The sequence below is a fragment of the Xenopus tropicalis genome, chromosome 5, assembly GCF_000004195.4.
Source record: "Xenopus tropicalis strain Nigerian chromosome 5, UCB_Xtro_10.0, whole genome shotgun sequence".
Taxonomy (NCBI): Eukaryota; Metazoa; Chordata; class Amphibia; order Anura; family Pipidae; genus Xenopus; species Xenopus tropicalis.
In genome coordinates this window covers 26,789,153-26,803,555 of record NC_030681.2, presented here as the reverse complement: position 1 = coordinate 26,803,555, position 14,403 = coordinate 26,789,153, and the positions used below count along the sequence as shown (strand labels likewise).

At 38.8% G+C, this 14,403-nt stretch overlaps 1 protein-coding gene across 5 annotated transcripts in view; it reads right to left on the bottom strand.

Annotated features, from left to right (window-relative positions):
• Window positions 1-14,403, bottom strand: part of slx4ip (SLX4 interacting protein) — a 93,708-nt gene that overhangs the window by 53,107 nt on the left and 26,198 nt on the right. For 2 of the 5 annotated variants that reach the window (XM_031901418.1, XM_031901417.1), the window contains exons 3-5: window positions 8,553-8,642; window positions 8,286-8,318; window positions 2,735-2,858 (exon numbers count right to left, since the gene is read on the bottom strand). In XM_031901418.1, the coding sequence (XP_031757278.1) occupies window positions 2,735-2,858; window positions 8,286-8,318; window positions 8,553-8,642 (247 nt within the window). 5 annotated transcript variants of the gene reach the window in all.

Below are 14,403 nucleotides of genomic sequence, written 5' to 3'. Positions count from 1 at the left end.
ATTAATGCTCAAGTTCAATTTTTTCCCTATTTTTTAGAGCAAATAACTTGAATTTGAATTATGGTTCAAAAACTTGAATATCTGCAAAAAACTTGAATGTAAAACTTTGCTAATTAAAAACTTGCAAGTTTCTATAGAAGTCAGTGGGAGTTGTCCTACGCAAAGTCAAGCCATATTTTCAATTAGAGTTTTGCAAATTTTTCGGGGGTTTTTGTTTGAGTTTTTAAACTCAAAAATTCAAGGTATTCCAGTTTTTTTTTCCTTATTAATAAATAAGCAAACATTCAATATTCAAGTTTATTTAATGTAGAAAAACGAACTCATATTCACAAACTCGAAAACTGATAAATAAAAAGTCCATAAAAATTATTTCGCAGACTTAAGGTATGGTCAAACCAAATTATGTTAAGATCACCGATCTGGGAAAAGCCCAGGTCCCAAGCATTCTGGATAACACATACCCCACCTGTATGTCTAAATGACAAAGGAATATTCATTGAAACCAATAAAATACATATTACTGTGTCTTCTGCAATTCTAAACAAATAGGATCTAATAATCATACTCCCCAGTAACTGTACTTTTTATCTTTCTGCCGTGAGCAGTACAGGCTCCCTGTGTTATGAGGATTCAGAAGAAAATGGTATTTTCTAAAAGCAAACAGTGTCTGTAATTTTATAGGAAAAGTGTTATCACTGGAAGCTTTGAAAAGAAATATTCCAATGCTCAATGACAGAGAACTACAATCCAGTTTGGATTTCCCAGTACAACAGGTCTTCAGAGTGCGTTTGACAGAAAATTTCCGGTTAGGTCATCCTCATGTGTAATGGGCCGGATGCCTTGGGCAACAGCACAGAACAAATGTATCAGATGTTGCCAGGCCTGTTTAACACAATTAACTAACATCACCGGGCAATTCTCTGGGGTTTAATATTATATCAAAAGCACTAGGGGTGTACATTTCAGTAGCTGGAGAACTTGCTCGGCTGACTTTGTAGTCCTGATCATTGAAAGTAATTAGGTGCCTTTTGAAGTTATGGTTAAACACTTGTACATCCGGGTCAATGGGCAGAACATCATTTATTCTAAATAAACATTTGAAATTTCCACTAACAAAATTATTAAAGCACCTTTATTCAAGATGGTAGGTATATGTTATGGGTATATAATATTACCACAAAGCCAAACACTGCTTCATTATCACACCTTGGTGTTCGTCTACTAAGTTGGTTAAAGTGCAAATTACAAAAAAAAATGCTGAAACTGAATTTTCATGCATTTTTTTTCCAAGCATTCCATTTTATACCTTAATTCGGCATAAAGAATTTTTGGGCATAAGAGGCTGAACATGGGCAGGACAAGCACATCTACCAACCATAAGTGAGAGTGCTTGCAGGTACAACATACAGCAGCAGTGGGCCTGAACTAAACATTTACTCAAGACAAGTGTTACTGTAAATATAGGACTGCCTTGCACCGAAGTGAACTGTACCTTTCTCCTAACTTGTGATGTTTGGGCTGACCTGTAACTTGCGGTTTTAGGCTAGTAAAGCGCTTTTTAGTGGGTCATGGTATCTAGTCCATTTCCATAATATAAAGCATTTTTTTCAAGTCTACAATTTCTTTTTAGTTGCATATTATACCTGAACCCAGATTATGAGGATCTATGTACAAATTATGTTACACCAGCAATTAGGAGCAAATTGGCCGCTTTCTTTCATCTCCCATAGACTTTATTATTGGATTGTAAGGACTAAATTTGCCCCCTGTACCAAGAAAACCATTCCTTATCAATTCTGCACAAGAAACAAGCGCCATAGAGGGTAAGGAAGAGTTTATTATACAAAGCTCATAAAAATATTAGCACATTAGCACTTTTCTTTTCCAGTCAGTGGGAAGTAATCCAGATTCAAAGCAGACAGCAGAGTTAACCAGAACACACCATGATCATTAGAACTTAAAGGAACGGTATATCTACTGCTTGCTCTAAACATAGCGAAGTTTGAAAGTGAAACTTAGGGCTCTGGCACACGGGGGAGATTAGTCGCCCGCGATTAACTCCCTGTTTGCGGGCAACTAATCTCCCCGAGTTGCCTACCCCTGCCATCCCACCGGCGAACATGTAAGTCGCCGGTGGGATGGCAGGGGTAGGCAACTCGGGGAGATTAGTCGCCCGCGAACAGGGAGTTAATCGCGGGCGACTAATCTCCCCCGTGTGCCAGAGCCCTAAAGAAACAATTCCATCCTGGTCCCAATAAACAAAGTCAAATGAACCAACAGCCCACTGAGAAGCCTTGGTATAATCCTCTCCAGTTCTCCAGCTACAGCCTGCTATCTTTTTAATTAAAGAGGAGCTCATTATACAGAGGCCTTTCAGGGGGCTGCTGGTTTGTTTGTCTTTGCTTTTTGGAATCAGGAAGTAGATCTCAGTGCATTGTGCCCGAGTCTGAGATTTCAGAAGGAGCCAGCGCTACACATTACAACTGCTTTCAGGTAACCTATTGTTTCTCCTACTCTGCTTATTCTGCTGGAGAAGCTCTATTAACTGATGCATTTTGAAAAAAACATGTTTTCCTATGACAGTATTCCTTTAATGTAAAAAACAAACCCCTGCTCCATCTGAAAAATGTTCCCATTTTCATTTTTTTAATTAAAACTCAATCTATTGTTCATTTTTTTTATTTTAACAATGCAAAATCATTGAAAGCTAAATGACAAAAGTATTTTCACTCACCTTTCAAAATCAGTGGGCTAGCCTGAGTGTATTCCTTACGTTTCAACTGGCCCGGTTGTCTGCGACTGTCAAGATACTCTTTCACCCTGGAATCGAGTGTATCCCTTACAAGAGTGCAAACTTCCTGAAATGAACATCATATTTTTACGGTGACTCAAACAATATGAGCAGCACAAACATAAAGTTGTTCTTTAATCTTAAGGACCTACTGAAATTGTTCTTTTTTTATCTATTTGTACAAAACTTTGAAATGGGTAGAGTTAGAAGCAATCCAGTATACATCTAGTTAGTTCTGCTAATGCACTGGTCAGTCTGTAACCTGTACACCTGCTTGGAGACAGCTTATTCTCATGGAGTTATGGCTTGACTGCTGGTCTGTATGTAAGGCCACAAAACAATAGTTTTTATCAGTCAAATTTGTATTGAGTGTAAATGGTCAAAATTGAAAAACTGATTATTTCTTTTGTTGTTTGGCCCATAAGCCATTAGGTATGGTTGCATCCCCAACTGCTTTAAAAAATACCCTTTGCTATGGCAATGACCTGTTTAAAATAGTGTAGGCCTACACAGGTCTATTCCAGCCACTAAAGCCTTGTTTCTTTGGCACTACACTCTTCTACTCCAAGCATATTTGTTCTAGACTAGTGATCCCCAACCAGTGGCTCAGGAGCAATGTGTTGCTCACCACCCCCTTTGATGTTGCTCTCAGTGGCCCAAAGTAGGTGCCACAAGTAAATAAGATTGGGGATCCCTGTTCTAGATGTTCCTGCCAGTAAGAATAAGTTGTCTCATTAAGAACTATGGGTGGCCCTGATGAACAATTAGGATAAGAGTTGACAATATCTGTCTTTTTCAATAGCAAAACCATTTACCTAGGTAAAGTTGCGTTCAATAGCTGTGACCATTGAAAATCCCTCCCCTTTACCCCCAGGCAGGATTTTCTTGCAAACAAGCAGTTGTTAATCCATATAGTATTATCCTGCCCACTGACTGTGATGCTGCATGCAGTTTCAATAAGCCCATATTACCTTGTAATGATCTTAATTTGTCTCCAAGCAGTCAGGGGCTTCTTAAATGCCTCAGGCATCAACAATTTGTTCAATAAGTTCTTTATAATTCCATTTTCCTTTGGTTGATTAGTTCTTCAACCTGACCCTCAATCTTTATGTTTTAGATGATTGTAAATACAGTACAGCTATGATATCTATTATCCAGAATGCTTGGGACCCAATAGTGTTTTGGATAACCATACAAATAGTTCTGCCTATTTAAATGGGGTTGTTCACCTTTAAATTAACTTTTAATATGATGTAGATATTGATATTCTGAGTCAATTCACAATAGGTTGTCATTTTTTATGTTTTTTTAGTTATTTACCTTTTTGTTCAGCAGCTCTCCAGTTTGGGATTTCAGTAGCTACCTGGTTGCTAGCATCTTTATTACCTTAGCAACCAGGCAGTGGGTTAAATGAAAGACTACAATATGAATAGGAGAGGGGCTTAAAAGTAAGATAAGTAATTAAAAGTAACAATATTAATAGATTTGTAAGCGCCCAGAGCAATCATTTTTGGCTGTGGAGGTCAGTGACCCCCATTTGAATGCTGGAAAAAATGTAGAAGTGAAAGGCAAATAGTTTGACAACTATAAAAATAAATAATAAAGCCCAATTGCAAAGTTCCTAGGAATAGGACATTCTATAACATACTAAAAGTTAATGTAAAGGTGAACCACCCCTTTAACATTTCACTGCCAATAAACTGTAGAAATGTGATGATTTTTTTTATTTTTACCAATATTATTTAGGCGGACTTCTGACCTGCTATTTTCACATACTACAGGTAAGGGACCTGTTATCCAGAACCCTTGGGACCTGGGGCTTTCCAGGTAATGGGTCTTTTCATAATTTTGATGTTTTATATTATTACAGAGAAGAAGGAAATCAATTTTAACAATGTTAATTATTTGATTAAAAGTCTATGAAAAATGGCCTGTCTGTAATTGGGAGCTTTATGGATAACATATTTCTGGATAACAGATCCAATACCTGTACAGGTATGGGATCCCTTATCTGGAAACCTGTTACTGAAAGGCCATCTCCCATAGACTCCATTATAAGCAAATAATTCTAATTTTTAAAAATGATTTCCTTTTTCTCTGTAATAATAAAACAGTACCTGTACTTGATCCCAACTAAGATATAATTACCCCTTATTGGGGGCAGAACAGCCCTATTGGGTTTATTTAATGTTTAAATGATTCCCTTTTTTCTGTAATAATAAAACAGTACCTGTACTTGATCCCAACTAAGATATAATTACCCCTTATTGGGGGCAGAACAGCCCTATTGGGTTTATTTAATGGTTAAATGATTCCCTTTTCTCAGTCATAATAAAACATTACCTGTACTTGATCCCAACTAAGATATAATTACCCCTTATTGGGGGCAGAACAGCCCTATTGGGTTTATTTAATGGTTTAATGATTCCCTTTTCTCTGTAATAATAAAACAGTACCTGTACTTGATCCCAACTAAGATATAATTACCCCTTATTGGGGCAGAACAGCCCTATTGGGTTTATTTAATGGTTACCGTATATACTCGAGTATAAGCCGAGTTTTTCAGCACTAAAAATGTGCTGAAAAAGGAACCCTCGGCTTATACTCGAGCATATACGCGCATATATGGTAAATGGATTTGCAGCTGCTCGTTCCCGCCAGATAGCGCTCGGACTCGGCGTTGTATTGCCTACACAGGAGAAGGACCCATTCGCGGACTTTATTGAGGTTGTCCCGCAACTCTAAGGACCGGCCAAGCAGCGCGAAACTACTGTCTTGTTGCTGTCGGGTGTGCTGCTTATTGTAATCTGCCGAGAGCGCTCTGTTCCTCTAACCCTTGTCACGCGGCAGCTGGCGAGGTGATTACATGACGGCTCCTTGCAGACACACAGGTAGGAATTAAGAGGAGCGCCGCCGCTTATTTAAAGAGCAGCGTAAATGCTGGACTTACGGATCCTCTGGCGCTGCTGACAGGGCACACCGCAAGGTACCGCTGCTTCACTTGCACACCGGGAGTTGCTTTGGGTCTCATTGAAATATAGCAGGGTGCTGGGTGGCCATTCTGTAGGTGTCTCATCGGGCACTTATGTCCCAAATCGCCACCATGAGTTTTTTATACGCCCCCAGACCCTGCTGATGAGACAGTCCTTCAACTTCATATGGTAGCTTTGCACTTTATGCCTCTACACCATTTTATCCGTTTGTTGACCTGCCTGTCTGTATTGCTTAATTGCTATATCAAGTGGTTACATAATGTATGTGTATAATTGGGCTAATAATGTGGTCTGATTGGCAGAAAGTGGAAGTAAAGATGCCCCTGAGGAAGTTCCAGTTTATGTAATGGTGTATAACATCGTTGTACCATTAAGGGAAGCCACAGCATGCTTTACACTGTTTACATAGCAAATAAAATTGTGTTCTTGAACCAACAAATGTATTTGTAGCTGTAATATTGGTGTGTAGGCGCCATCTCGGTGCATTGTGCTTGGGTCTGAGCTTTCAGAAGGAGCCAGCGCTACACATTAGAACTGCTTTCAGCTAACCTATTGTTTCTCCTACTCCCATGTAACTGGGGGTGTCGGCTTATACTCGAGTCAATACGTTTTTCCAGTTTTCTTAGGTAAAATTAGGTACCTCGGCTTATATTCGGATCGGCTTATACTCGAGTATATACGGTAAATGATTCCCTTTTCTCTGTAATAATAAAACAGTACCTTGTACTTGATCCCAACTAAGATATAATTACCCCTTATTGGGGGCAGAACAGCCCTATTGGGTTTATTTAATGGTTAAATGATTCCCTTTTCTCTGTAATAATAAAACAGTACCTGTACTTGATCCCAACTAAGATATAATTACCCCTTATTGGAGGCAGAACAGCCCTATTGGGTTTATTTAATGGTTAAATGATTCCCTTTTCTCTGTAATAATAAAACAGTACCTGTACTTGATCCCAACTAAGATATAATTACCCCTTATTGGGGACAGAACAGCCCTATTGGGTTTATTTAATGGTTAAATGATTCCCCTTTTCTCTGTAATAATAAAACAGTACCTGTACTTGATCCCAACTAAGATATAATTACCCCTTATTGGGGCAGAACAGCCCTATTGGGTTTAAATGATGTTAAAATGATTTTTTTGTAGACTTAAGGCATGGAGATCCAAATTATGGAAAGATCCCTTATCTGGAAAGCCCCGGGTCCTGAGCATTCTGCATAATAGGTCCTATACCTGTACTAGGATATATGTGACCGCATTACATTCTACATTAAAATGAGTCAAAATTAGTTCCCCTTTAAGTCTGTGTAACATATGAAATGGGCTGTGAGAAGAGAATGTTCCTTAAAATTGTCTGGAGAACATCCAGGCCCTTTTGGCACTAAACTGAAGGAAGGAGGAACTTTGCTTTGAACCAACTTACTAAAGATATGTAAAATATAGCCTACTTTGGAAAAAAATAAAAGATTTCTTAAACAGAGCATTTACAACTGAATTGCCTAGAAAGATGTAGAATGTGAGAGTACAAATAAGCCTGTAATTTAAATATTTATGCCTGGTACTATAATTAAATGGTGACGTTGTAAACACTTCCTGGGTTATTATTTGCCAACTTTTGAGTTATCACAGAGAAATCCTCATATTTCAAATAATGAAATTCTACTGGATTATCTGGATTTTTCAGAGTAATTAGGCTGGCGAACAGAAACAAATCATGGGGACATTAAGATAATAATTTCTTGCTGGGCTACTTTCCCCATTAAAAAAAATATCTATATACAGGTATGGGATCCCTTACCTGGTAACCCGTTATCCAGAAAGCTCCAAATTATGGAAAGCCCCTCTCCCATTGACTCCATTTTAATTAAATAATTCAGAATTGTAAAACTGATTTCCTTTTTCTCTGTAATAATAAAACAGTACCTTGTAATTGATCCCAACTAAGATATAAATAATCCTTATTGGATGCAAAACAATCCTATTGGGTTTAAATAATGTTTTATTGATTTTTTAGCAGACTTAAAGTATGGAGATCGATATTACGGAAAGACCCCTTATCCGGAATACCCTTGGTCCCAAGCATTCTTGATAACGGGTCCTATACCTGTATATATATATATATATATAAATGGAATAAACCGGCACTCACAGGCTATTTCACATCAAAGGCTTCAAACGATTATTTGAAAAAAATGATATATATATATAATAGAAAGAGTGCCGCACTCACTTTTTTCAATAAAAACACTTTTTCTTTTGTATCAAGTCCCTGTGAGTGCGGCACTCTTTCTATTATATTTTTGTTTTTGACCTGCACCAAGGGCATTTGGACTTGTATAGGGTGTGCTCCTCCCTGTGTACTATATATATATATATATATATATATATATAACGTTTTGGGGTTTTGGAAACTAAACCAGCACGAACATCCAAGCGTATGTCAGCATGAAACCAAGGATGATTTTTACAGTTGTGTGTGTTATAAAACACTTACTGTAACGTTAACAAGGCATGGCGTAAAGTCCAGCTATAGAAAAACATAAGTAAAATTATGCATTTATGAGAAAGAGCAGTATAAAAGGAGTCATTAAGTAAAGGGAAACAGAACACATGCCTAAGAGTCCCTTAGGAGCTGTTAAAGGTTACTTATAACTCACAGTAGTCCCAACATAACAATGAAAATAAGATCTGAGCAAATCAGGGCAGTCCAATTTCTTCCCTGCAGCTACAGGCTTTTGAAGTTAAAATGGTTTTGTTGTACCTCCTTCTCATGGTCAGAAAACCAGCTGGTGTCTTTACTGGTGCCTTGAGGCAAAACTTGAAGATCCACCAGAACGGCGAAGTTCCCACACTGCGGAACAAAGGATGAAACCTTTAGGATGTTGTAAGGCACATGTACGAGAGACATAAAAAGGAAGCCACCATCCAGAAATCATTCTAAGCCTCTAATTCAAAAGGAACACATCAAATTACATGATTACCTGACCCACTGCTGGAAGTGGCAGGCCATTAGTTTTGCATTCATTGAAAGACCTGCTGGAACTTTTCAATTAAGCCTGTAAAATTAAGGGGGAAACAAACGACGCGCTGAGGACCACAGAAGTACCCCGTTTTAAACCACAATTACAAGGTATTACCGAACAGGTGGCTAAAGATTATCATTAAACATATAATAATATCCAGGTAATACGCTTTATAAACTTTGTGCCTCAATCTTTATGCCATTTTAGGAAATATTTGAATATTAAAACTGGAACTGCATTTAGACACATGTTGTGTTCAAACATTATATAACACAATGGTATATAATTGGTCTTCATGTTTTAATGTTATTTATTTATTATCATTATTTGCCCTCCTATTCTGTCTTTAAAACAGCTGTAGCTAGAACCACCTTGATAAGCTAGAACCACCTTGATATTAATAATAAAAATATAATTTATTACATAATTTCATTGGAATTGTATAAGGAACATTAAGGGGCTGATTTATCAAAATCTGAATGGGTACGATTACAAAAAATTAGTATATTTTCTAATTTATAGAACTTTGCATATTTTCCACAATATTTTCGTTACTTTCTGCGACTTTTTCGTGCTTTGCGTGAATTTGCGCAACAAAATCGTATTTGTTACAACGACTATGAAAGTTTTGGAATTTATTCAAGCTTCGGTATCGTGACTATCTTTTGGCCAGGTTGGAGCTGCAGAGTGCCATTGAGCCCTATGGGAGACTTTCCTTGGGCCAGGTTGGAGCTCCAGAGTGCCATTGAGCCCTATGGGAGACTTTCCTTGGGCCGGGTCGGAGCTGCAGAGTGCCATTGAGCCCTATGGGAGACTTTCCTTGGGCCGGGTTGGAGCTGCAGAGTGCCATTGAGCCCTATGGGAGACTTTCCTTGGGCCGGGTTGGAGCTGCAGAGTGCCATTGAGCCCTATGGGAGACTTTCCTTGGGCCGGGTTGGAGCTGCAGAGTGCCATTGAGCCCTATGGGAGACTTTCCTTGGGCCGAGTTGGAGCTGCAGAGTGCCATTGAGCCCTATGGGAGACTTTCCTTGGGCCAGGTATGAAATTTTGTGCAATTAACGCACATCAGAAATTATCATTATTAATACGAATTTTTGCCAATCGTACTTAAAAACAGCCGAAATTCGGACTTTGGTAAATCAGCCCCTAGGTGTCATTTACAGTAAAGAAGGCAGTGTGTGCAATCGCCCATTGCTACCAGACCACTGTGGCCATTGCTATCAGACCTATGGCAACCCTCATGAATAGAGCGCCCAGGCAGCCACCCATCCAGTTTTGAAACATACAGACTGACATACAGACAGAGCTGCCCAGTTCAAAACAGCCTGTCTACTTTTCTCAAGTCTGAAGATGGCCTGCCATGTCATTAATTGGCGTCTGCATGTCATTGTTCCACCTCCATGTCACCAGCTCCACCCCCTGAACCAGATCATAAAGGTAACAAAGGTGGCAACTGGAACTCTAAAAGGTGGGATGAGACACTTGCCGATAATTTAATTCACAAATTATTGTAAAATTGCAGTCCTCTAATCACTTTCACAACTAAAATGATGCATTTCTAGTTTTCAAGATTTTCTAACTTTGTACTCTGATTATATAATGAATTTGAAACAACGTTGCCACCTGCTGGTCATTTTGGCCAACTGGTCACATCTTTTGATGTTGCTCTGCTTAGAAAATGACATTAGTAAACATAGAAAATCATCTGACTTTTCTCTGGTCAGTTCTAAGCAGAGTGACATCATGAGAAAATGCTGACGGGAAAAAAGCTCCACGTGCCATTTGCCTAAATCTGCTCCACTAAAGTATTACATTTACAGCTCACATTTACACTCACCTAAAGGATTATTAGGAACACCATACTAATACCCTTCTCTGACCTCTAGCATCAACAAGGCATTTTTGCCCACAGGACTGCCGCATACTGGATGTTTTTCCCATTTCACACCATTCTTTGTAAACCCTAGAAATGGTTGTGCGTGAAAATCCCAGTAACTGAGCAGATTGTGAAATACTCAGACCGGCTTCTATCTAAATTTGCTAAGTTGTATATAAATATGAAGTGAAAATAAAACCAAGTAAGGTAGTGGCTATTGGTTTAGAATAGTGTCTAGCATAGCATTCTCCAAGAGGTGCTAAATTGCCCCTGTGCAGTTCAGATAAGCCGCCTTTGGTAACTAAACTGGTGTAGCACATGAGTTAGTATTATACATTCTCTTTATACATGTGAATTATGGCTATGAGTAATGCAAATGCACATTTCTAAGACCAGCACCATCATAATGACCTTGCAATGCTCTGGAGACACCCTCGGTTAGGTTTGTGGTGGCAAGGGGAAATGGTCTTTGGAAAGTCCTATGGCTTAAATCAGTCAGCTGCAATCATGGTAAGTTAGATGTGATTTTTTGGTCAGCCACAAAGTTGGAGCAAGCCGAGTTATCCTCGTCATCAAAAATATGGAGTATAAAATCATGTGAGAGAATCAGCCTGTAGCCCCTCCATGCGGGCGAACCAAATGTAACACAGGAGACTGTGTGCAACACGCTCAGACTCTGGTTCATTCGCTGGAAATGTCCGACTAACAGAATGCTGACGTTATGTGGGAAACTGAAGGAAGTAAAACAGTAAAGTATGTAATTATAGGTTGGTTGCAGAAAACATGTAACCCGCGGTCTGAAAACAAGTCTGCTCCCAGCAAATGAGAAGCTTTCTGATTTTTCCTTCTTACAGTGGGCAGAATACTAAGCACAAAAAGGTTATGTGTCAATTTAGTATATAACTGAAACTTTGGGATTATTGAATGTAATATCAGTGTTGTGGTTCAAGTTGCAGTTCTGTAGTTATTTCCAAAGTGCTTTATTTGAGCCACACACAATAATACTAAGCAATAATACTAGGCAGGGCTGAAATGGTTTCTTGCCAAGGCAGTCTTGGGGATAATGGATAATCAAAAGGCTACCACATGAGTGCAGGTTGTAATATAAACTAATAAAGAGTACTGACTAAGCTGCATGACATTTTCTGCTATGTGCTTCTAGCAAAACAGAATTATATATATAATTTAAAGGCAGCGCACTTAAAAAATGGCAAGAAAGGCCCAGGTGATGCCCAAACAAGCAGCATCCACGTTTACAATAGATATGACCAGCACGATTGTCGCTAACCCCAGTTACGTTCCAATGTAGGGGACAGGCAACCTACAGGTTTGGCCATTGGCAGCACCATTGTTTGTTTCTTTTGCTTTCTTAGGCTCTGATGTTGTTTTCATTTCTGTTTCTCTGCCTTTCACTTGCTGTACATTACAATACACTTTGGATTACTTACTGTTGTTGGATGTAGTTTTGTCTATGTTTTTTTTCCTTAAATCTTGCGAGCGCCATTCCATGAACTTTATATCATTACCTCTATACAGACTCCTGGTTTTGCCATTGTAGTAAGTGCACCTGTTCCTTTATGTATCTGTGTGTGTGAAATAGTGGGGCCCAAAACACCTAAATGGCCAATGCCCCTGAACTGCCCCAATCCAGGCCCTGGTCCAGCCAAACCTTTCCCCTTTGACAGGAAGGCCTGTTCATGGAGTCACCAGGCCCGAGGCAGGAGACCTCCCTGTCCCCTTCTATTGACAGCCCTGCATATAAGTTCTAGAATCAAATTCCCAGAAGCATTCCGAAGAGATTCATGCTATTATTGCCAAGTCTGACCTTACACAGTAACATTTCAAATTTCGTTCTTTCTCAAGCTTTAACGAGAGCTTATATAAAACAGTATATAAAGAACGCATAAGGTAGAAATAGGCTTACATGGATAAAAAAAATCCAGCTACTTACTGTGGCATCAGGTGCCATTTAAACCAAAACACACAGTTCTAAGTATTCATCATCGAGACGAGTGCTGTCCAACTGATTATTTGTAGTGGGGTGATGATTTTTCATATAGCATGTTCAAGGGCTTGTTTAAATTAAGATGATATCATACAGAGGAGTTTATGGAGCCTCTAAGCAGACTGGGGGCCATAAAAATCCTTGGGAGGGCCACATTTGGCCCACAAGCCTCCAGTTGGACAGCTCTGATCTAGACAAAAACTCCTGGAGGCAAATAAAGAAGGTTCATGAGGTAGGAATCCTAAAAAGGATCAGATCATAATCCCTATTTAAATGTTTGAGAGACAATGCCTGTAACTTAATCTTGGACTCTTAATCCAAAACAATTGCAATAAATCCTATTGTCCCACATTTGGGGGGTGGGACCCCTTCAATAACTTGTTGTTGGGACCATTTTACCTTTTGCAATTTGTTTTGCAAATTTGGGAGACACCAGGTACAAGAAATGTGGCAGTCTGCAACAAAATATTGTGAGGAAAGGCATTGCTGATATTCACAGCTTTCTTTATAATATGTTTTTGGATAAGTGATCCCATACCTGCTCTACTAAGTCTTTTCCCTTGTCTTTACATTGTTAGATAGCTATATCTGCGGGGGATATACTTTTTCTTGTGGGATTTTTTTTGTACTCTGGTAGCACATGGACATGTAGAAAATTCAAGCGCGGTTAGAACAAGGTCTGAGAAATATCTAGTGGTGCCTGGGCAGGGAAAGGAATTTTAATCTACCATTGTGTTTTGCTTGATTTTATCAAGATTTGGCAATGCTGCAGAGATTATCATGTTGCTATAACACAATAATATTCACTTGGGAAGAATGACCTATTTCCTCAAATGTTAAGGTCTATGACTAAAATCTCCCGTTCTTTTAAACTTAGATAAAAATAAATTAAGCACTATAATTGAATGGACACTAAAACAGTCCTTTGTGGGCAGGGGGAGCAGTATCATAGAGGGCCACATTGTGCCACACCTCAAAGCCACGGCACTTTGATACTAGTAGTACTGCACGACGTAGCACCAAACCGCTCTTAACCCCTACATGTATAATTTTGGGTTTTCAGCTGCCTTTTTCAGGAGGCTACTTGGGGTGCTATTTTGTATAAGTTTCTAAAACCTGCAGGTGGACAAAACTTTATTTTTTTTTTTAGTAAAAAAGTGATCAACAAGAAAAAACCATATATATATGTGTTTGCTTAGAATGTGACCTTTTAAAACCCTATTCGAGTGTCACTCCATTACAATCTGCTAGTCTGTAATATTAATTCTAAATACACTATGGTTAAGGGGTCATGGTTACACAAAAAGACCAAATTATAACTGACTGATCCATATTTATAGTAGGAGAACATTTCCCTAATTGAAGCCAGGTAGCTCCTTCTTGTGGTTGATACAGATCACAATATGGATTTTGCCAAACATGATGGGCCAAGGATTTACTGTTCAGTTTACATAAACGTACCCACAGTCTGTTTTTAGTTATGTTGGATGGTTGGGAAAGGGGTGGTGCTTCTTTGAGATTTTAGTGTTCTAATGTTGCTAACTGCTATTAAATGAAGTTATGCAATTTGAAGTTTGCATTTACTTTCTTGTTTTCTGATACATTTGAGATGAGATTCACTATTTGCACTTGACTGACTGACTGACCATCACTATACATGGTATCCTGCAATACCATCAGATCTTTCCATAAAGAAGAACCCATTTGC